At 48.4% G+C, this 23,718-nt stretch overlaps 1 protein-coding gene across 2 annotated transcripts in view; it reads left to right on the plus strand.

The window, feature by feature from the left end:
- ACTL6B (actin like 6B) overlaps positions 1 to 23,718 on the plus strand; it is a 545,030-nt gene that overhangs the window by 321,192 nt on the left and 200,120 nt on the right. For both annotated transcript variants that reach the window (XM_069644827.1, XM_069644836.1), the window contains one exon: positions 1,453 to 1,514. In XM_069644827.1, the coding sequence (XP_069500928.1) occupies positions 1,453 to 1,514 (62 nt within the window). The remainder of the gene's footprint in view (positions 1 to 1,452; positions 1,515 to 23,718) is intronic.

Raw genomic sequence — 23,718 nt, forward strand, 5'->3', positions numbered from 1 at the left:
AGATAGTCTTGCGAACTGGAATGATGGTTGTCCAGATGAAAAACACAGTTACTGTGTGAATTTAGTCACATACTGCAAATCATTTGTGGTGCATCAAGCGAGGAGCTATTACTCTGTGTAGCTATAGCTGTTTACCAGCAATATTGAGTGACTATCAGATTATCTGGAGCAGCAGGTTCAATTGCAAGTCTCAAGATATAATACGGGGTCAGGAACGCTGCTAGATATCATAGATTGCACGTGTTATTAAGCAGCCTATGACAGCAGAAGGTAAGATGGGGATAGGGAAGTTTTGCCAAGTCAGATTTGGTTGATTTCAATGTAACAAATTTTGCTACAAATATATATGGGCCGGGTGGGTTTAGGTGAATTAATAATGTTGTGTGTTTATTGGGGGCAGGGGGTCTCCCTCACATAATTTTGCGGCAAACTCTACCACAAAAATAAAAAAATGAGATTAACTCAAATTCAATTACATTTTTACAACAAAATCACATAAAACCGTGAGATGTAAGTAAATTATCATTGCAATATTATAATAGTGGTCTGATGCGGTACAGTGTTGAGCAAGGTAACTGGCAAAGATGAATCGGTACTCCTTCCGCTGGTTTTGATGGAGCAGCATAATGTTCATTGTGGTAGCTCATGAAAGGTCTGTGGGCTGAATGCATCTTTGGGGTCATTAAAAGGGACTTGATGGGGACTTCTCTGGACAGCTGCACAGGGGAGCGAGGGTGGGGAAACTGCAGTGGGCAATGTCTCTTGAACGTTTTTGCGCTGTCCAGAATAACATCCAACCTATGGATGTGTAATGAAGGATCCCATTGGCCTGAAGTCCAAGATTATGATGCACCCGTAGACTGCTTCAGTATGGACTGAATGCAGGGATAGAAACCTAAGCAAAACTGTATGGAGAAACTCTGAAACCATTCATAGGTTTAGAAAAACAAGTGTTCCAACTTGGCGGCGAAAGTTTAAGTAAACTTACATTTGAACGTAAAAGCCTAGCACAAGAGGACTTTGCCTATTCATCTTTTTTTCCAAACAGTGCTTAATTTATCAATATTATTATAAGCTATGCACAATATACGAATGTGAATTGGTTCTGGGAATCCATTTTAACTATTGAGCTCTTTCTGGAGAGATGCAAACCTTTTAAAATAGGGCTGTATTTTGCAGTAAGTTATACTATTGGAAGAAATATCATTTTATGGACCATCTGTTAACGTGAAATCTTGTTTTTCAAAGTCTGTTTTCCTTTTTTACTTGGTTTCATCTGCATGACATTTTCTAGTGACTCTCACACCTCTTTTAGGCTGGGGCCATGCAGCTAGCACTGTTTTTATATTTTGTCTTGGGTAATTGGAGGCCATGCAGCCATAGGGGAATAGGGACGGAGGGTGAAATGTCAAATAACTGATGATCAATGAACTCTTGTCTTTCTCCTATCAGGAGGTCATCCAGGATTTCCAGGCCTCTGTGCTGCAGGTGTCTGACTCCCCGTACGATGAACAGTGAGTGCCCCTTTTCATCGAAGTTCAGTTGAATCTTGATTGGCCACATTGTCATAGCCTTGTGTTGAAGTGAGGAAGTCTCTCTAAGCAAAGAGAGTTGTCAATGTGTACTGCTTTCCCTAGATCATTTCCAGAACGTCTCTGTAAGACTGAAGCCAGCACCATTTGCCACCCTTGAACTCTCTTAGCTTTGGCATTCCAGCCGTTTACTAGTGTGTCCTTTCACTTCTAATTCACTAGGACTGAACCTCGCTATATGTAGAGCATGGTTGTCCAACTCCGGGCCTCGAGGGCTAAAATCCTGACAGGGTTTCAGGATATCCCTCATTAATATTCATGAGGACAAATATGTTTCTGATGCTTGTTAATCTGCTTAGAATCACATGCTGTGCATATAGTCTGACATCCAGTGGTTACTGCAGAGTATTGTCTTTCGAGGATCGAAAGGGGACGTCGGCATAGGCGTGTCTGTAACACTATCCCTATCGTGATGTGTAGTGTACCCAAAATCCCTCACGCGCAAAGGTCCCTCAGATTGTTTTTTCCGCCCAGCATACTGGTCGCCTTAAGCGGAGCTCGTACAGAGACATTGTTAATTGTCCCATCGACCTTTGGTCGAATATTTTATATTTTTAGTTAAGATCACCTTGACCGTCCTTCCTATCGATGGCTGTTCCGGATTTCTGCCGAAACATCCACGGACCTTCGACGGACAGTGATCCAGTCGGGGTTGCCGACCACGTGGCCGGGCCTTCCAGCCGGCCTACACAGTAGGGAGAGTGGGGGTCTGGGGGGGGCATTTCTGTAAAATCTGAGAATGCCTTTCCCTTTCCTCCCTCTTTACTCCCTGGTCTTCATCATTTTCCCTATCCTCAGCTATGGAGAGGACTCCATTTAGGTTTAGCCCCATTTACAAGAGCAAATTTCCTTGGATAGTTAAGCATCGACGGTGTAACCGTTGCTTGCTCCTCGATCACGACGAACAAGGTTGTGCGGCTTGCAAGCTCCTCCGTCCGAAGACATTGAAGGAGCGCCTTGTCAAGCGGTGGGCAGCCTACGGGATGTCGAAGGCAGAGTCAAGTTCTCCCGCTGCCGCAACCGTCGAGTGCGACAAGGGCATCAGTGACGAGCAGGCCTCCAACTCGGAGGTCGTTGACCTTTCAGCGGAGAGCTCCCGCCACGCATCAACTGTCGCCGGCATCGCCAGGCACAGCTCAGGCACTGGTATGGGGACTGTACACCCTGGCGACAAAGACGAACACTTTCAACTCACTAAACACACAACCCCCGGCCAATCTTTGACAAAATCGAAGCAGTCCACAGCACCAACAGGCACACCGGAAGTCTCGGGGGTGCCCGCCAACCGCCAAGGTCGGCAGCCCTCCCCGCAGCGGCAGATGCACCTAGCGACCAGGCACACTAAAGTGAAGGGCGCTACCCCCAATGTTCCAAGACCCGTCGAGACGCATCGTAAGAAGGCCTCCGCCAATGACAAGGCCCCGGTTCTGCCAAAGACTACACAACCGCTGTCACGACCCTCGCCCAAAACCCCCTCTGGCAAACCCATTGGCCAGGTGGAGTCAGGACTCGGGCCTCTAGAGCCTGGCATCCTCTTCAAAAGCCCTCATGGGGCCAGTCCTGGCACCTATGGCGCCAGGCTGATACACCATGAAAAACAATGTGCTTGGGAACTACTTTATTGTATTGTCAGCCAACATGGAGGCATCCACATAGCTTGGTTCCTAAGAACCAAGCTATGCAGGCTAGTGTTTTGGGTGTGGTAGCCTAGGTACTACTTTACTACTTTTGCAAGGAAACAAAAGGAACATCATTAGCAGCAGCATCTTACCTGCAGTCTTCATCTTTAAACACTCACAGCTACTGAGAACAGCTTCCTTGAATCTGCACGCCGCCCGGACGGAACAACCTGAAAGAGGAAGATAGAGGCAACATTAAAGAAAGCAATAGAGACATTTGCAAATTACAAACTGGTCAAAAGGCTTACCTGGCTGGTCGCCTCTCGGCTGGCACCACTCCGGACATTCCACTCGCGCTGAAGAACACCGCGACCTACAAGGAAGGAAAACACAGGTTTGCAAAGGCAAGACTTCGCAGCACTGCGCATAGCGCTTACTTAGCGCATCATAGCGCTCTTAATGTGCCATCATTTATCAGCAGGGCCAGTTCACCGCGCTGAAGCTCTGCATACCTAAGGGAGAAAAAAGAGACATTTTAAACAAAGAAAGCCATGCACGATAGCAACAAAACTAAAGAACAGCAATAAGACCTACCTGAACAATATCCAACGGACCGGTGTCAGTGAAGTAACTGGACTGCACTCGCCCATGAAAAACAACGCGCCCCTACAAAGAAGGCACGACGGAGAGCCTGCCTAATTCTACCACAAGGTGAGGAGAGGGCGCCAGAGGGACTGAAATCATACGGGGGTGGAGGGAGGATACTTACCCCAGTCGGTCAGTCCTGAACACAGTCCTCCTGTATTTTCAGACAGAACCTTCCCCGCAGACCACATCAGGGCAAAGCTGAGAAGCATACCAGCGAGTAACCCGGCTGGGTGGCGTTCCTGTGGATACCAGGTGAGCGTAACAGAACACAAAGCCTACCATAACAAATCCACCTGGGCACCATGGAGACATCAGAAATGGACCAATTGGCCCAATTGCTAGGAGAACTTCGTGCTGAGATTCATTCTGCCCGACAAGAGACTAATGCCCTCCAGAGAGACCTAATAGTGACCACTGAAGAGATTAGCAGGCAATACTTGCAATCACAGGCAGGACAGACGCCTCTATCTGGAAGCAATCCAACGATGCAAAACCCTGCCATACCACCCACTCCAGTACAGATCACGTTACCTGGAACAGTGCCCCTGGCACCACCAGAAAGGTTCTCAGACGACCCACGGAAGTATGCAGCATTCATCAATCAGTGCCGCCTTAATTTTCTTTGTAGGCCTGGAGCATTTCCAAACGACCAAGCTCGGTAGCTTTTGTTTTGTGATACCTGAGTGGTTGTGCAGCAGATTGGTCGGTGCCGTTGGTAACCCATGACGAAAGAAATGGAAAAACTTTTTGCTCGCCATACCCAGGAACAAGCTGTAGACAATGAACTCTTGTCCCTCCGACAGGGGAATCAGGACTTGTTAACGTACATTGCTACCTTCAACAGACTGGTTGCCGAAGCTAGGTTTTTTGATTGATTGATATTTTATTTCTATCGCGCTTGTACGCAAGTATTTCAGAGCGCGAAAAGGCAAGGGAGAGGAACAGGGGAGAACAAACCAGTGATCTTACTAGGCCCAGTGACATTGAGAACGCGCAAGTGCATGGGAGAGCGGGGAGGGGAAAAGTGCATGGAAGGGGGGAGAGGTGGAAAGTGCAAAGTAGAGGAGAAACAGATAAATAACAATAAATAAATAATAAAGGCAACAAACAGTGGTAATGCAGCCAGCAATTTGAAAGTGCTAGGTTTAAGGCAGCAGACAGGGTAAGTCTGATAAGTGCAGGAAGAAAAAGGGGGGCTGTATGGGTACAGATACAGACCCAAGTGCAAGGGTTGGCCTGGAGGCACTGCGGGAGGGTGGCAGGATGAGCAGGTACCTGGGCCCAAAAGACAGAGGGTGGCCAGGTGCACGGTGCCAAGAGAGAACAGATCAGCATGGGAGAGGGGGAGCAAAGGCAGAAGAAAAGAGGAAGGCCTTGAGGTGCTTCCGGAACCGGAGATGGTTCTCCTCACGTTTTAGAGTGGCAGGGAGGCTGTTCCAGAGGGAAGCCCCAGCCGAAGACAGAGATCTACCCCCAGCTTGTTTCTTAGAAAAACGACTGACTCTGAGTGAGTTTGAGGTAGAGGAGCGAAGAGCTCGAGAGGGGAAGTATTTGCAGAGGGATAGCTGAAGGTATTTTGGACCCAGACCCCAGAAAGCCTTGTGGACAATGCAGAGGGTTTTGAATGTAATCCTTGCATCCACTGGGAGCCAGTGGAGAGATTTCAGAGCTGGAGAGATACGATCCCAGGGCTTGAGGCCAAGGACAAGTCTCGCAGTCCTGTTCTGGATTAGTTGCAGAGGGCGGAGAGTAGAGGCAGGTAGATTTAGATAGAGGCTGTTACAATAGTCCAAGCTAGAGAGAACCAGAGCTTGAGATACCATGAGTTTCTGGGGGAAGGAGAGGAAAGGCAGAGAACCTCTGAGGAGGTGCAGTCGGAAATTTGACTTTTTAGAGACCTCAGAGATGTGGGCGGAGAAGGAAAGGGTCGAGTCAAAGATGACCCCGAGGTTCTTAGCCTCGCAGGTGGGGGTAGGAGGAGGGCCAAGGTAGGCCGGCCAGAGAGTGAGGGGAAAGGATGGTGAAGGTGTGCCGATGAGGAGGATCTCCGTCTTGCTGGCATTCAGACAAAGATCATTGGCGGCACACCAATCTTGAATGGCAGTTAGGCAATCAGAGATGAGAGAGGGAGAGGAGGTGGCAGAGGGCAGCCTGAAAATTAGTTGAGTGTCGTCAGAGTAGCACTGGAAATTTGAGCAGAGAATGGCAATGCAGTGGGCGACAGTTGCCAGGTATTGGTTGAAAAGACAGGGCGAGAGGTTAGACTCCTGGGGAACACCACAGGTAGAGAGGAAGATAAATGAAAGGAAGGACCCAAGTTGGACCTGGGAGGGTCGATCTGAGAGGAAAGAGTACAGCCAAGCCAGAGCCTTATCAGTGATACCCAGGTTTTCACGGAGATGGTTGAGCAGGATGGTATGGTTGACCGTGTCGAAGGCAGAAGAGAGATCGAGGAGGATGAGGACAGAGGGAATGTTAGAGTCAAGGTTGGTGAGCAGATCTTCACAGATGTTTAGGAGAGCAGTTTCTGTGCTACTGGCAGCTCTGAAGCCAGACTGGTGGTCATGGAGACAGCCAACAGAATTGGAATGAAGGTTAAGCTGAAAGATGGCCAACTTTTCCAGGAGTTTGCCAAAAAAGGGAGTAATGGAAATTGGGCGATAGTTAGCTGGACAAGAATGATCAACTGTGGGTTTCTTGAGAAGAGGATGCACAAAGGAGTGCTTCAGATGGGAGGGGAAGGATCCAGAGGCAAAGGAGTGGTTGCAAAAATCAGCAAGGGCCGGAACGAGGTTGTCAATGTGGTCCTCGATGGTTTTAGAGGAACAGGGATGAACCTGTTTTCAAGAGGCTTTCATAGATCGGACTTGTCTAGCAACCTCGTCAGGGGTGAAAAGAGGCAGGGTCGGACTGGGACAAGAAACAGGCCCGGACACCCCAAAAAAAGTGGCCCATCCCTCGCCTCAAAAAAGTGGCCCGCCCCTCGCCTCATGTTAGGCAGAAACCTGTGCAGTTCCCTCTGGGACCACTGCAAAAGATTTAAGACTACAGGTGTTGGCAGTAAACCCACTTGGTAGCAGTCTGCACCGCACAGATTCACTGTGGTAGCTGTGGCTGAGCAGCCAGACTTCCCTCAAGAAGAGTTAGGCAGTATACAGAGGATACAGAATAGGTACAGAGGCACAGTAGCACAAGCAAACACTAACCAGAGCTAGGTGTAAAAGTATAAACTTATTTATTAAAGGTACACTCATAAATTACACTAGCACACTAGAAAAGATAAGAAAAAGAAAGTCAAACACAGTTACTATTACTCATATGTACATCCCTAATCATTTGTTGGACAATTCTAAGTTAACACCACTTATTTCCAAACAGAGGTGAGCGCTTAACGTTAGATGACACTCCAACAAGTATTACCAAAAGGGAGGGAAAAAGGCAGAAATAAAGAGAGCAGTAAGGTAAAACACTTTTCACATAAGGTTAGCAAAGGCAGTCAATGGTGGAACCAGGAGAATTAGTTCGGGGCCCGCTTTAGAGGGAGCCAGGCGAAAAATGTGCCCAAGATCACACAATGTCCTCAGTCTTTGCAGGTGAGAGAAAAAGGTTTTACTACGGTTCTGAAAAGTTTAGTTAGGGTGACCCAGGCCTACCCAGGTTCGAGAGCCGAGGGCTAAATCTACCCCGTACAATCGGTGGCAAGGGAGGCCGGGCGGATCACAGTACCTTTAAACGTGGAAAGATTCCTCCAGCGGTGGTAGTCGTTCCTGGTAGTGGGTGCAAGTCGCGGCGTCGTCCCGAGGAAGAGGTGATCTCGACGGGGAGGAAGGCTGCAGGTCGTTGCACTACCAGGGATGAGGCCAGCCGTGGAGTTCTCCGGTCACAAAGGATTTTTACCCCTCTTTCGCGGTTGAGGTAAAAAGTGGTATCCCGGTTGCCGGGGTGCTTGGCCCAGGCAAGGCGGCCACGAGATGCTTCGGGACAGCGAAAAGAAGGCAGCAACTGGTTGTCCCCACCAGTTAAGGGAAGAAGACTCTCCGGCGGGAGATCTCCTCTGTCGTCGGAAAAAGTGGTGAGACGGTTCTGCAGGGCTTCACCGGTGGTGTCGTCTTGGCAGGTCGGCTCGGCTTCTCCCTCTTCGGCTTCTTAGGTCCTGTGGCGACTTCTGAAGTTCCAGTCCCCAAAGCCCTGCTTTTATGCAGCAAACCCCCATTCACCCAGCCTAGCTGTCACTCAAACATGCTAAGTGGTGAGCCGGCCGGCTCACCACTTGGGCCAATCAGGACGGAGTGCGACTTGAGTTACCAAGGTAACTCAGTCCAGGGTGCCTAAATCCCCCTCCACCCCTCCTAAGTACCCCAGACAGAGTGGCACCACTTTGGAGGGCTTCTGTGGAGAAGCCCGCCAAAAGTGGAACAAAGGGCTCCACTTTGGGTCAGAGTTACAGAGGTGAACACCAACGCCATTTTAGAATCAAGTTTTGGCAAAAAATACCAACCGGAGTTATAATAATAAAGAAATAACCCGGCGGTATGTTCAAGGCTACCGTAAATAAATAAATAAAGGTATTAGCCTAAAACAATGGGAGATCCCATAGGAAAATATTCGCGGTCGAATATAAAAAGTAGTTTCCACTGCCACCAGCCAAAACTCGATGAGGGGGGACGGAAACGTGCCCCCTCGACTAACAGACCCCGGGGCAATGGAATTGCCCCGGCCAGTACGTCCACAATATGATGGTTTGTACTGGTTCTGTTCAGGATTTGAGACTAGTAAAGTCAATGGTGACTTTACAGACCCTGGGAGACAGTAGTCAGTCCCAGGGTATGGAGTCTATGTTGGGGGGTCCCTAGGACACCCCTGGGTTACGGCACTGAGGGTGCTGTGTAACCCATTTCACAAAAACACATGAGGCCCTATGGAGTACAAGACCCCATAGCCCATTCAACACAAGGCAAACCAAAGAAACACACTTCAAACATGTCCAAGAGTGAGGGTAAAAGAGTCTCACTCTTGGCAGGAGAGAAAAAATAAACCCAGAAAATCCAGCAAAGCTGCTGGGGGACTCAATAGGTTAGGAAATTCAGCCTAAACAGAGAATTCTCCCTAACACTCGCCCCCCCCCAGACTAAGGGACAGGAGGATTTAATCCACTCCTGGATGAACCTCATACCTCTAGTCGATGACATACATCCTAGAGAGTCCATCCGCATTTTGATGGTGACACCCTGACCTGTGCTCAATGGTGAAATCAAACCCTTGGAGGCAGATTGACCATCTCAATAGTTTTGGATTTTCCCCTTTCATTTGCATTAACCATCTCAAGGGTTGGTGGTCAGTCTGAATGACAAAAGTAGAACCATACAAGTATGGCCTAAACTTCTTCAGTGCCCACACAATAGCAAAGCATTCTCTTTCGATTGTTGCCCACCTTGTTTCAGGTTCCTTCAGTTTTCTACTGATGAAGCAAATGGGGTGTTCCCTACCCTTCTCATCCAGTTGGCTAAGAACTGCACCTATACCTACATTGGAAGCATCAGTTTGTACAATGAAAGGTTGGTGGTAGTCAGGAGCTCTGAGTACTGGGGCTTGGCAGAGAGCTTTCTTCAGGTTTTCAAAGGCCTTATTGCATTCCTCCGTCCATTTGACCTTCTTAGGCAATTTTGGAGAGGAGATCACATTCAGAGGAGAAGCTATGGTCCCATAGTTCTCAATGAAATTCCTGTAGTACCCAGTGAGGCCTAAGAAGGCTCTCACCTGGGTCTGAGTAGTAGGTGTTGTCCAATTTTGCACAGCTTCAATCTTGCTGAGCAAAGGCCTTATTTCTCCACCTCCTACCTCATGTCCAAGGTAGACCACTTTACTCTGACCAATTTGGCACTTGCTTGCCTTTATGGTCAGATTGGCCTGCTCAAGAGCCTGCAAAACATGTCCTAAGTGGGTCACATGTTCTGCCCAGGAGTGGCTGAAGACTGCAATGTCATCCAAGTATGCCATGCAGAAGTCTTCCATCCCCGCCAGAACTTGGTTCACCACCCTTTGGAATGTTGCAGGTGCATTTTTCAGTCCAAAAGGCATAACCCTGAATTGGTATAGGCCAACTGGGGTAGAAAATGCAGTTTTCTCCTTGGCATGGTCTGTCAGGGCTATTTGCCAGTAGCCTGACGTAAGGTCCAGTGTGCTGAGGTACTTGGCTGCACCAAGTTTATCCACCAACTCATCTGTCCTTGGCAAAGGGTGGGCATCAGTCTTGGTGACTGCATTAAGAGCTCTATAGTCCACACAGAATCTCAACTCTTTGGATCCTGCCTTTGGTACTAACACTACTGGGCTAGACCATGGACTAGTAGAGGGCTCTATTACCCCGAGATCAAGCATCTTCTTGACCTCCCCTTTGATGTGGGTTCTGACATGTTCTGACATTCTATATCCCCTGCTTTTGACTGGCAGGCAGTCACCAGTGAGTATCTCATGCTGTCCCCAAGGGGTCAAGCCTGGTGAAAGTGAGAACAGGGAGGCAAACTGGTTTAACATAGCTTTGCACTCTTCCTGTTGCTCAGGGGTCAGATCTGAAGAGAGATTAACTCCTTCAACCTTTTCGTCCAAAGGTAAGCCTTTCAGGAGGTCAGGTAGAGCTTCACTCTCCTCCTCCTCTTCTGATGACGCTAGGAGCAATGCTCCTACTTCTGGTCTAGAGACATAGGCTTTGAGGCGGTTGGTGTGGAAGACTCTGGGAGCTTCCCTGGGTTTGCCCAGATCCACCAGATAGTTGACCTCTCCAAGTTTTCCCACAACCTTGAAGGGTCCCATCCATGTGTCTTGCAAGGCCCTCTGCCTTGTGGGAAGCATAACTAGAACTAGCTGGTCTTAAGTAAACTCAACCATGTTAGCCTTCTGATCATGCCAATGTTTGATCAGAGCTTGGCCAGCTTTCAAGTTGTCACTTGCTTCTGCCATCATGTGTGACATTCTCCTTCGGAGACCTATCACATAGTCAGTCACTCTGACTGGCTTGGGGGAAGGAGCACTCTCCAACCCCTCCTTAATCAGGGCCAAGGGGCCTCTGACGGGATGGCCATAGAGAAGTTCAAAGGGAGAATAACCCACTCCCTCCTGAGGGACTTCCCTATAAGCAAATAGAAGGCATGGCAGTAGAAGGTCCCACTTCTTCTTAAGGGGTTCTTCTAAGGCACCTATCATGCTCTTCATGGTTCTGTTAAATCTTTCTACCAACCCGTTGGTCTGAGGGTGGTAGGCGGTTGAGAACTTGTAGGTAACTCCGCAGGTTTTCCACATGGCTTTCATGTAGTTGGACATAAAATTGGTCCCCCTGTCAGAGATCACCTCCTTAGGAAACCCAACCCTGGTAAAGATACCAAGGAGGGCCTTAGCCACAGCCTGAGCTGTAACAGTCCTCATAGGAATTGCCTCAGGGTACCTAGTAGCATGGTCTACTACAACAAGGATAAACCTGTTGCCTGAGGAGGTTGGGGGATCAAGGGGACCAACAATGTCAATCCCTACCCTCTCAAATGGGACTCCCACAACTGGGAGAGGCACTAAAGGTGCCACATTCTTGGAACCAACCTTACCAGAAGTCTGGCAGGTATGGCAGCTCCTGCAATACCTATCTACTTCAGCCCCCATTTTTGGCCAATAAAAGTAGAGAGAGAGCCTTTCCTTGGTCTTCTTGAAACTCAAGTGACCAGCCAAAGGAATCTCGTGGGCTAGTTGCAAGAACTGTTGTCTGTTCTCTTGGGGCACTACCAGGCATTGGTAGGCTCCAGGTTCAGATTCAGTTGGTTCACTGTAGAAGAGGCCATCTTCCCAGTGTAACCTATACTTCCCAGGCTCTTGCCCATTAGCCTGAGAAGCTGCCTGTTGGCGAAGGCCCTCCAGAGTTGGACATTCTCTTTGTCCCTTACGAAAAGCTGTCCTGCTGGGTCCACCTTCTGCCAGTAAAGACTGCAGCTCAGGATGGTCAGCCGGGTCCAGGTCTCCAATAAGTTGTGGGCCTCCTACTAGCTCTTCTTCAGAGTCTAGTTCAACCACCCAGGGTTGTACCTCCCTCTCAGCCTCAGCTGGAGGTGGAGTTACAGGTGTAACTTTGGACAACCTCGGGGAAGTCCTTGTTGGAAGCACTGGAGTGCTTGCTGTAGGCTTTTTCCTAGGAGTCTTGGGTGGCCCCTTCGCTCCTGGTCTGGTAGTTACTGCAGTAAGTTGTTCCAGTGGGAGAGGAGTGATTTCTGTCATCATCTCCTGAGATAAACCTCGCAGGGTTTTCTCTCTTGCAGATTCGGTGAGCTCCCGTAACCTTTTACTAGGAGGTCTGGGGGTTTGTGACACAACTCCCAGAGCTTTCAGGTCATTTCCTAGCAGAACTCTTCCTGGCACTTCACATTGTATACTGACAGGTATCTTCACAGCCATATCATTACACTGGATGAGAACTGGTAACTGGGGACACATCTGCACAGGCCCTCCAGCTAACTTGGTGAGGCATTTGGGTGCCTTAGCAACATCCTCTGCCTTGAAAAATGATTCATCCACCACAGTTATGCTGGCCCCAGTGTCCCTGATGGCAGGGGTCTCCTGACCATTCACGTGGACACTGTCCTTATAATACTCTTTAGTATTATCTGGGATAGAATTATACACATCTAAATTTTGTTGTTCCCACAACCCCAGAGAGACTAAAGAAACACTGGCTGAGACTCCAGTGGGTTCATCAGCCAGTAGTAGAAAGTTTCCACTTGCCATAGTGACTTCCTCCTCTGGAGCGAAGGCTAAGGAGACAAGTTGGACCCCGGAAGGTTTACCCTTACATCTGGGATCTCCTTTCACATGGTCAGTAGCCTTACAAACATAACAGGCCCCAAAGGTCCTTTGGAATGGAGGCTTGTTCTGACCTCCTTCTGGTTTAGCACCAGAAGGTATACTACTCTGCTGTGGTTTCCCAGGTGGCTTACCCTTATGGTTTTGTTTGGGGCCCTCTTTGGAATTAGGATTATTAGAATTCTCTTTGGAGTCTTTCTTAGGCTGTCTTCCCTCATCCTTCTTCTGAGTTACCCCAGAATCCTTGTGAGTAGCCCTGTTGGCAACCCACAAGTCAGCAGCCTTAGCTAGCTTCCTAGGATCTAATTCCTGTGAATCAGCCAAGTGCTGTCTGAGCTCAGGAGAGCAGGCATCATAAATTGACTCCATCATTACAAGATTTCTCATTCCTTCATAAGTGTTCACCTTGTAACCCTTAATCCATCCCTCTAAGTTTTTCAGCCCTTCACACACCCAGGTAGCCCAAGGGGTACCATCATGCTTTTTGAGGCTCCTAAACCTCTTATGATACTGGGAAGGGGTTTTCCCAAACCTAGCTATGAAAGCTAGTTTCACACATTCATACTCTTTCCTATCCTCCTCCCCCAACTCCATTACCACATCAGTTGCAACAGGGGGAAGCCTAGAGAACAACCAGGTGAGTAACTCATTGCCTGTGATGTTCTGGAGCCCATGATTATACTCAAACATAGACAACCAATCCAACACATCCAACTTAGGCTCATACATACCAATCAATTCCTTAGGCATCCGGGGTCTTTTAGGACTGGAACTTCTAGAGGAGCCAGAGAGAGAAGCATTCTCAACAGACAATTTCTTCATTTCTAGCTCATACTTGAGCTCCATTTCCCTTAGCCTTAGTTCTTTGTCAGTTTGAGCATTAAGTTTCTTGTACTCTAATTCAAGTTTCATTCTCTCTAGTTCAAAGTATTGAGGGCTAAATGTGGGACCTGGCAAAGGTCCAGTAGGTACAGCTGGTAGAGCAGACAGAGGCCTAGAGGGACTATCTACAACAGTTTCATCCTCCTCTTCTGGTTCTGACCCAAGATCATCAATACTTTGTGCCATATCAAGATCATTGCTGCTTTCTACATTTGCTGGAGTGATAGGTCCCTCTGGACCATCCTCCAGACTTTGGTTTTCTAACAACCTTTCTATTAGCTCTATTTTCTTTCCTTTAGTCATGAGATTCTTATGCTTACAGAGAAGTCTTAGACAATCAGCAGTTTTTGTAGCAAGGGACTCTTGACTATAACTTTCCATAGTAGACAGGTTAAAAAATGACTTTTTCTTTCTTGTGCTTAAGCTTTGTGGTTAGTTGCACTAAGGTATCTCAAAAGTACTCTAAAGTGTATACTCAATACAGATCCCACCGCTGCCACCAGTGTTAGGCAGAAACCTGTGCAGTTCCCTCTGGGACCACTGCAAAAGATTTAAGACTACAGGTGTTGGCAGTAAACCCACTTGGTAGCAGTCTGCACCGCACAGATTCACTGTGGTAGCTGTGGCTGAGCAGCCAGACTTCCCTCAAGAAGAGTTAGGCAGTATACAGAGGATACAGAATAGGTACAGAGGCACAGTAGCACAAGCAAACACTAACCAGAGCTAGGTGTAAAAGTATAAACTTATTTATTAAAGGTACACTCATAAATTACACTAGCACACTAGAAAAGATAAGAAAGTCAAACACAGTTACTATTACTCATATGTACATCCCTAATCATTTGTTGGACAACTCTAAGTTAACACCACTTATTTCCAAACAGAGGTGAGCGCTTAACGTTAGATGACACTCCAACAAGTATTACCAAAAGGGAGGGAAAAAGGCAGAAATAAAGAGAGCAGTAAGGTAAAACACTTTTCACATAAGGTTAGCAAAGGCAGTCAATGGTGGAACCAGGAGAATTAGTTCGGGGCCCGCTTTAGAGGGAGCCAGGCGAAAAATGTGCCCAAGATCACACAATGTCCTCAGTCTTTGCAGGTGAGAGAAAAAGGTTTTACTACGGTTCTGAAAAGTTTAGTTAGGGTGACCCAGGCCTACCCAGGTTCGAGAGCCGAGGGCTAAATCTACCCCGTACAATCGGTGGCAAGGGAGGCCGGGCGGATCACAGTACCTTTAAACGTGGAAAGATTCCTCCAGCGGTGGTAGTCGTTCCTGGTAGTGGGTGCAAGTCGCGGCGTCGTCCCGAGGAAGAGGTGATCTCGACGGGGAGGAAGGCTGCAGGTCGTTGCACTACCAGGGATGAGGCCAGCCGTGGAGTTCTCCGGTCACAAAGGATTTTTACCCCTCTTTCGCGGTTGAGGTAAAAAGTGGTATCCCGGTTGCCGGGGTGCTTGGCACAGGCAAGGCGGCCACGAGATGCTTCGGGACGGCGAAAAGAAGGCAGCAACTGGTTGTCCCCACCAGTTAAGGGAAGAAGACTCTCCGGCGGGAGATCTCCTCTGTCGTCGGAAAAAGTGGTGAGACGGTTCTGCAGGGCTTCACCGGTGGTGTCGTCTTGGCAGGTCGGCTCGGCTTCTCCCTCTTCGGCTTCTTAGGTCCTGTGGCGACTTCTGAAGTTCCAGTCCCCAAAGCCCTGCTTTTATGCAGCAAACCCCCATTCACCCAGCCTAGCTGTCACTCAAACATGCTAAGTGGTGAGCCGGCCGGCTCACCACTTGGGCCAATCAGGACGGAGTGCGACTTGAGTTACCAAGGTAACTCAGTCCAGGGTGCCTAAATCCCCCTCCACCCCTCCTAAGTACCCCAGACAGAGTGGCACCACTTTGGAGGGCTTCTGTGGAGAAGCCCGCCAAAAGTGGAACAAAGGGCTCCACTTTGGGTCAGAGTTACAGAGGTGAACACCAACGCCATTTTAGAATCAAGTTTTGGCAAAAAATACCAATCGGAGTTATAATAATAAAGAAATAACCCGGCGGTATGTTCAAGGCTACCGTAAATAAATAAATAAAGGTATTAGCCTAAAACAATGGGAGATCCCATAGGAAAATATTCGCGGTCGAATATAAAAAGTAGTTTCCACTGCCACCAGCCAAAACTCGATGAGGGGGGACGGAGACGTGCCCCCTCGACTAACAGACCCCGGGGCAATGGAATTGCCCCGGCCAGTACGTCCACAATATGATGGTTTGTACTGGTTCTGTTCAGGATTTGAGACTAGTAAAGTCAATGGTGACTTTACAGACCCTGGGAGACAGTAGTCAGTCCCAGGGTATGGAGTCTATGTTGGGGGGTCCCTAGGACACCCCTGGGTTAAGGCACTGAGGGTGCTGTGTAACCCATTTCACAAAAACACATGAGGCCCTATGGAGTACAAGACCCCATAGCCCATTCAACACAAGGCAAACCAAAGAAACACACTTCAAACATGTCCAAGAGTGAGGGTAAAAGAGTCTCACTCTTGGCAGGAGAGAAAAAATAAACCCAGAAAATCCAGCAAAGCTGCTGGGGGACTCAATAGGTTAGGAAATTCAGCCTAAACAGAGAATTCTCCCTAACACCTCAAAAAAGTGGCCCACCCCTCGCATCAAAAATAGTGGCCCTCAAACCATCACCTGTGAATCGCGTCAATTCACGACAGAAAATGCTACTTATGGAGGGTTCATGTGTCTGTTACATTACAACACAACTCATAAAATAACATAACTTTGCATGCAAGAATGGATCACCATATGTATCATTAATATCTGTGTGTATATATCCATTTTGTCAAATTACTGTGAATGCAAGCAGACATCCAAGGCCAAATGATAATATGTTATTGTATAGCACTTACACTTAAGATCTTTTTTATAGAACAAATATGCATACAATATCACCCAACCTGTGTTGGTAGTACTCATTTATCGACCTCAGAAGGATGAAAGGCTGAGATGGCCTTGCTGGGGATTTGAAGCTGCAACCTGCAGATCACGCACACACATCACAGCAGCGAGCACTCAACCCACTGAGCTATCCTATCAGCTATAGTAAAATGAGCAATTATTACGTAGTGGATACCATTAAACTGGTAACTGAGATTAAACAGCAGACCAGTTAAGTTCTGTTTGGCACGCCCTCTGCCAAACCTTTGTCAAATACCAACGTGTCCCAGCTCCCCCACTCCATCCCAGCTGGAAGGGTCAGCATTTCATCAGTTCTGCGTTTACCTTCTGCTTGCACTGCGCATGACGCACGCTTATCTGCTTCCGCTTGGAGGCACAGCATTATTTGCACCAAGAGTACACATGCACTAAGGATCTGGGTAGGGATTTGAATTAATTGCCAGTTGTGAGCGCTTTAAAAATGCAAAATAAATACAAAAAATAATAAATAATAAATATAACAAAAAATAATAAATAAAGCATGCGGTACTACACCCGTTCTCTATTATTGACATTCTGCTGCTCTGGAAACAAATCATCCGGACCAGGCAGGCCAGTTTCACACGCAGGCTTTCAACAAGGAAGGATTCGGATGGCTGTCTAACAACATCCACTCCAAATTTTGCATTTAGTAACGGAGGCGCTATATGTCTGGAATTTGAATTTGTTCGCAGAGAAAAGCCAGCCGAGTCAGCCGACAACACAGACACTGGCTCTGCACATGCAGCCTTCACTTGCACAGCAGTGACAGCACCCGGCGTCTGAGTGTCATCATAACAAGCGAGCAAAGCTTTCATACAATGAATGAACCCCAAAATACATCTGCTATAACAACAACAAGCATGAGCCATTTGACATAAATGTAGTGTAGAATGCTGGCGCTGGCCGAGAACCCCCCCCGCCCTTCTTTTTCAGATAGATAAATGTCCTCTTGTACATGCCATGGTGCAAAAATGCGGGGCTAAATAGACTCACAGTTCCTACAATCACACCGCATAACAGAAACAAGGGTGGACATAATAAAAACACACATTGTACAGTGGCCATAATTAAATATTTTAGCGATATTGATTCCAGGCACAAAGAGCATACAGACACGTGTATGTCTTGTTTCACCAACTTAGTTGCACCAAGTTAATAGCTGTAACCAAACCAGTCCAGTCCAGGAAAAGCAAAATAAATAAACACGGTCAGCATTCTCCCGTTCTCTATTATTGACATTCTGCTCTGGAGTGGGACTGGAAACAAATCATCAGGACCAGGCAGGCAGGCCAGGTTCACACACACAGACTGACCACCCACCACTCCCAAATTCGTACCTGTCCTCAGTCCAGGAGTCTCCACAGACACAGTCTACGATGATTCTCTTCTTCGGTCCTCTTTTGGACTTCTTCGGGCCGGGTCCGCCACCCGCTGGTGCCTGGGGGGTGGTGGGGCTGGCAGACGGCAGTGGCACTGTCTGCCATTGCTAGTGCTAGCAGAGCACTGCAGTGTGACTGTGCGGCAAGTTGGCAGTGCACTAGTGACAACGTCGTCACGCGGCAGACTGGTCTGCTGCTGACTGCTGGTCTGCTGCTGCTGAGCTGTGCTGCTGCACGCCGGTGACAGTCGTGGGCCGGGCTGGCAGCGGCCAAAATCCTCATGCCCAGGTCAGGAGAGGAGGCTAACTTATATCCTCAAAGTCAGAGGCTATCCGAGCAGTCACGTCACGTCCATGGAGGCACAGAGTCTGTCAGCGGCCCAGGCCCAGCCCCAGGCACAACTAAGTTGCTTTGTTTCAACTTTGCAAAGTAACACATTCCTGCAAAGTTGAAAGCAACTTGATGTGCCGGCGGCCGCACACTCGCACAGGGGGGCCTGGGCCAGGCCAGCCCGGCTGAGCCCGCCCCCAGCAGCCTCCCTGCAGGAGTCCAGCCAGGCCAGCCTGCAGCAGGTGCTATAATATTAGCACTTCAGAGAGTGACTTTACTTAATCACAGAGCAAGCCGGGGCCAGGGGGTAGGCCCCGGCGAGCACAGAGCTGGAGGCGAGCTGCGAATCACCAAGTGGCTGCACGGCTGCCGCCACTGCGGCGCCCAAGGCTGAGGAGATGCATGCATGATGCAAAATGCACATAGTTATGCATGAATCCATGCTGCATGCAAATCAAATCATCACATCAAAGCAAGGTAATACAACATGTATGTGTTACCTTGCTTTGATGAATATGCTCCAAGCCCCGGCCCGCCCTACTAATGAGTGCGTGCAAGTTTCCTTCCGCGACGACCGGCGCCAATCCATTAGCGAGGCAGCCAGCTCAGCCGCTCAGCCTCAGGGAGCTCCCTGCTGCTTCTGCTTGGGCCGGCCCGCTAGCGACCACAGCGCCGCCAGCGGCTCGGCACGGCAGCAGGCAGACAACCTCAGATTCATCACAAAAACAAAAAAATAAACCTGCCCGCGGCCAGCCTACTGACATAACAACACTGTCACTGTGACTGGACTGCTGCTGCTCAGTCAGGCCGCTCGCAGCGCGGCTCGGCATCAGCATGCCGCCCGCACACGAGTGAGACTCAGACTGACAGACTCTAATAAAAAAACCATTAAAAAACAATATCATTATTTTAAAAACCGGCCCACCCGTGGCTTCAGAAAAACCGGCCCCCACAGACCTCAAGGTCCATCGGCCAGCGGCCGATAGGGCCAGTCCAACCCTGAAAAGAGGAAAGGACAAGAAGGATGGTGGGAGGGTGGCTAAAGGAGGGTCAGCAAGCACAGATGGAGAGGGAAGAGGAGGAATGTGGGTGGAGAGGGTGGACAGGATGTCCTGGTTTTTTTTAATGAAGTGAGAGGCAAGGGCATTGCAAAGAGCCTGGGAGGCAACAGGAGGGGTAGAGACTTCAAAAGGTGGCCAGAAAACAAAAGAACCACGTTATTCCATCGAGGCTTACGAGGCGAATTAAAGGACGTCTTAGCCCAGGTGGTTGATCCACCCATAGACTGTGCAGAATTCATAAATCTGGTCGTGCAGCTAGACCACCCGTTGCAGGACTTAAAAGCAGACCGGTCTAAGACGGACCCTCGGACCGTGTATGTTCGACCAAGAGAAAACACACCCCGTGTACCTGAAAATGCTGTAGAACCCATGCAGATTGGAGGGATACGGCCTCCATTAACAAAACAACAGTGGGACAAAAGAAGACAACAACAGCTTTGTTTGTATTGTGGGGACATTTCCTGAAGGACTGTCCAGTAAAACCCCCAAGAAGAACAGTCGGGGCTACAGAGAAGGATGAATCTAAGGAATCCGAAAAATACCAAGCTCGACAAACATAGAGGTCAGTTTGTCGATTGAGAAGAAAGAGTTGCTGACCTCGCACTTTGCAATACCAGTGATCTTAATTAACCGCCAACAGTCGTCAAGAATGCATGCCGTTGAAGCATACATCGATAGCGGAGCAGTTGGAAATTATATTGATCAAGAACTGGCAGCAGAGATGGGGCTTCCTTTGTGTTCTAAGCCAATATGGACAAGGTAACCACCGTGGATGGGACAGAAATCACTTCCGGACCAGTAACCCAGTGCACATTCAGGGTAACCTTGCTGTGCCAGGACGGACATCAGGAGTCTATTTCATTCAATCTCATCAAGGCACCTCAGTTCAGGCTAATACTAGGGATGCCATGGTTGGTTGCTCTCAACCCTTTTATAGACTGGTGGGCACGAAAATTGACCTTCCCCGGTGACTGCTCCCCTGCCTGCTATTACCAAGAGGAGAAGCCCAACGTATGTATCCCCATGACTCTCGGAGTGACAGTATCAACCCTGGGAGCAACTAATACCTTGCCAAGTGAATACCATGATTTCCAGGATGTTTTCCGAAAGGACCAAGCCAATACATTGCCGCGGCACAGGCCCTATGACTGTCAGATCGACCTTGTTCCTGGTGCACAAATCCCTTGCGGCAAGATCTACGCTCTCACAGAACCAGAAAACCTTCATTTGAAAGCCTATTTAGACCAGTACCTTGCAAACAGATTTATCCGTCCTTCGAAGTCCCCCGCAGCCAGTCCTTTGTTCTTCGTACTGAAAAAGGAAGGAAACTTGAGAACCTGTATTGACTACTGCGCATTCAACCGGATCACCGTGAAGAACCGCTACCCCTTGCCACTTATCCCTGAGATGCTAGACCAAGTTAAAGATGCCCAGATTTATACCAAATTGGACCTTTGAGAAGCGTACCACTTGGTCCGAGTCAGAAAAGGAGATGAATGGAAAACCGCCTTCCGTACTAAGTACGGCTTGTTTGAATATTAAGTCATGCCCTTAGGGTTATGCAACGCTCTGGCGGCATTCCAATATTTCATAAATGACGTCTTAAGGGAGTTAATTGATGTGTGCACCTTAGTGTACATAGACGACATCTTAGTATACTCAGCCTGCTTGAAAAATGCTTTTTTCACGTCACCAAAGTAGAATTTCTTGGTTTTATCCTTACTCCAGGAGGCATCAGAATGGACGTGCACAAGGTAGATGCCATTCTGAAATGGCCTTCACCGACGTCTCTGAAATGGGTACAAAGCATGCTGGGCTTTGCGAACTTCTACCACCGGTTCATCCCAGCCTTCTCTCAGGTTGTGCACCCAATCACAGTACTATTACGAAAAAACAATAAAAAGTTTGCTTGGACCGAAGAAGCAGAAGAAGCCTTTCAGGAACTTAAACATAGTTTTACCTCTGCTCCAATCCTGCGACATCCTCGTCCAGACCTCCCTTATGTCGTTGAAACTGATGCGTCCAGTCTCGCAATGTGGGCTGTCCTTTCACAGAGAGACCCGGAAACCGGCCAGCTACATCCTGTGGCCTTCTGGTCGAAAAAGTTCTCACCTCCAGAGATTAATTATGCCATCACGGACAAGGAACTCCTGGGGGCCAGACACACCAGTACAGTCATCACAGACCACCGAAACCTGCAGTATATCAGAACAGCCAAGGCCCAGTCCTCGCGCCAATTACGGTGGGCCCTTTTCTTCGCTGAATATGATTATGTAATCACATTTCGACCAGGAGTCAGAAACGGAAAGGTGGATGCCTTATCTCGCATGGGCATAGATGAAATAGTATATACAACTCCAGACCCAGTACCTATTATACCTGAAGACAAACTCTTGGGTATCACGACAGCCTTAACACAAGCAGAACTACAAAAAGAAATCCAACGGACAATGAATCCTGATGCCTACCTCGCATGGCAAACTCAAGGAGAACAATATACAATCAAGGACCATCTACCCTTTTTTAGGGATCGCCTATATGTACCCAAGAAGGAATTACAACAGCATATTATTTCAAACTATCACGATTCTCTGATCGAAGGGCATCCTGGGATCGCCAAAACCCTAGCTAAGATGAAAGAGAACTTTTGGTGGCCTACCTGGCGTAAGGACATCATTCAGTATATTCAGTCCTGCGGTGTCTGCGCACAAAATAAATCACAGAAACAAAAACCATCTGTTCTACTACAACCATTGGACATTCCTCCAGTTACATGGTACACTCTTTCCCTTGACTTCATCACTGATCTACCTCCAAGCCAAGGGTTCAACACCATCCTTGTAGTTGTGGACTTATTCTCGAAGATGGCCCATTTTATTCCTCTCAAAGGCCTCCCATATGCAGCCACTTTAGCAAAAGTGTTCCTGGAGGGCATGGTTAAGCTACATGGCTTCCCTTCGGGTCTGGTCTCTGATGGAGGCAGCCAGTTTGTTTCAAACTTCTGGAAAAAATGTTGTGCAATGGTGCAGATCGACGTTCGGCTATCTATCAGTCACCATCCACAATCGGACGGCGAAACCGAGAGAACCAGACACTCGAGCAATATTTACAGTGCATGCTGCACCACGAACAAAGGAATTGGAAAGACCTACTATGGATAGCCGAATATGAATATATCAATTATTTGCATTCAAGCACGGGACAAACGCCCTTCTATATCCTTTATGGCAGACATCCAAGTACCTCTGAACTAGACCTTCCAGCCAGCTTGGAAATTCCAGCGGTAAAGACTCTACACACAACCATTACTCAGGCTTTCAAAAGGGCAAAGGAACACCTTAGTCATGCCAAAGAAAAACAAGAGATATGCCGACCAGCACCGGAAAAAGGCCCCTGATTATCAAGTAGGAGACAAAGTTTGGTTAGCCGCTAAATTCGTACCCATCAAGGGAGCCCGGACCTTTCATTCCAGATTCTTAGGACCCTATACCATTAAGGCAATTATCAACCCAGCAGCCGTGAAACTGGATTTACCACCTAATCTACACATCCACCCGGTATTCCATGTGTCTCTCCTGAAACCAATGCAACCTGGCACACGGATTGGGACACCACCTAAGCGCATACATGTTGACGGAGAACCAGAATTCAAAGTCAAAGATATCTTGGACTCTAAATACTATAGGACAGGGGTCTCCAACCTTTACGTTAGCTAGAGCTACTTGTAGTGGAGGCTGTCATGATGCCTACCTCCAAGGAGCCAGGTCCGACTGAGCAACCCCAGAGGCAGGCATCATTTCCCCCAGGGGAGTGCCAGCGGGCCCAAGCTGGGGCCCTTTGGACGCAGTCCTGGTGCCTTAGGCGCCAGGCTCATGTTGGACCCCTGTCCTGGCGCCTTAGGTGCCAGGCTCATAAAGCTAGACATGTGTTCAAGTGTTTTAATGTGCACTTACCTGATGCAGACCATGCTGCCACATCCAGGCCCTCTTGAGGCCTGAATGGAACTACTTTACCTGTGGGATTACTTTCCACCCGGGTGTGGTCGGGGAAGGATACATACCTGATCGGAGGAAGGATACACACTTGGAACTTCTTCCAAAGCTATTTAAACCACACGCGATCAGCAACTCACGCTTCGCGTTGTTCTGCTCCTCGCAGCTGGACGCTCACTGTGTCAGCTCCTGCATCTGGACCTCAGCCACGCCTGTCAGTATCCTGGGTCACCTGCAAAGGGAGACAAAAGACCTTACCTGCTAAATCAGCACCACAGAGACATCACACCGACGATCCTGAAAAGGAAGACATCATTTTAAAAGCATTTCGCTACGATCGCTGCAGCACTGCATTTCACTCACCTTTCCTGGACGCCACCATCTTCAGCAGCGATCATCCGGATCCACAGCCACTT

This window comes from Ambystoma mexicanum, chromosome 1p (genome assembly GCF_040938575.1).
Source record: "Ambystoma mexicanum isolate Mex_15411 chromosome 1p, UKY_AmexF1_1, whole genome shotgun sequence".
In the NCBI taxonomy this organism is placed as follows: Eukaryota; Metazoa; Chordata; class Amphibia; order Caudata; family Ambystomatidae; genus Ambystoma; species Ambystoma mexicanum.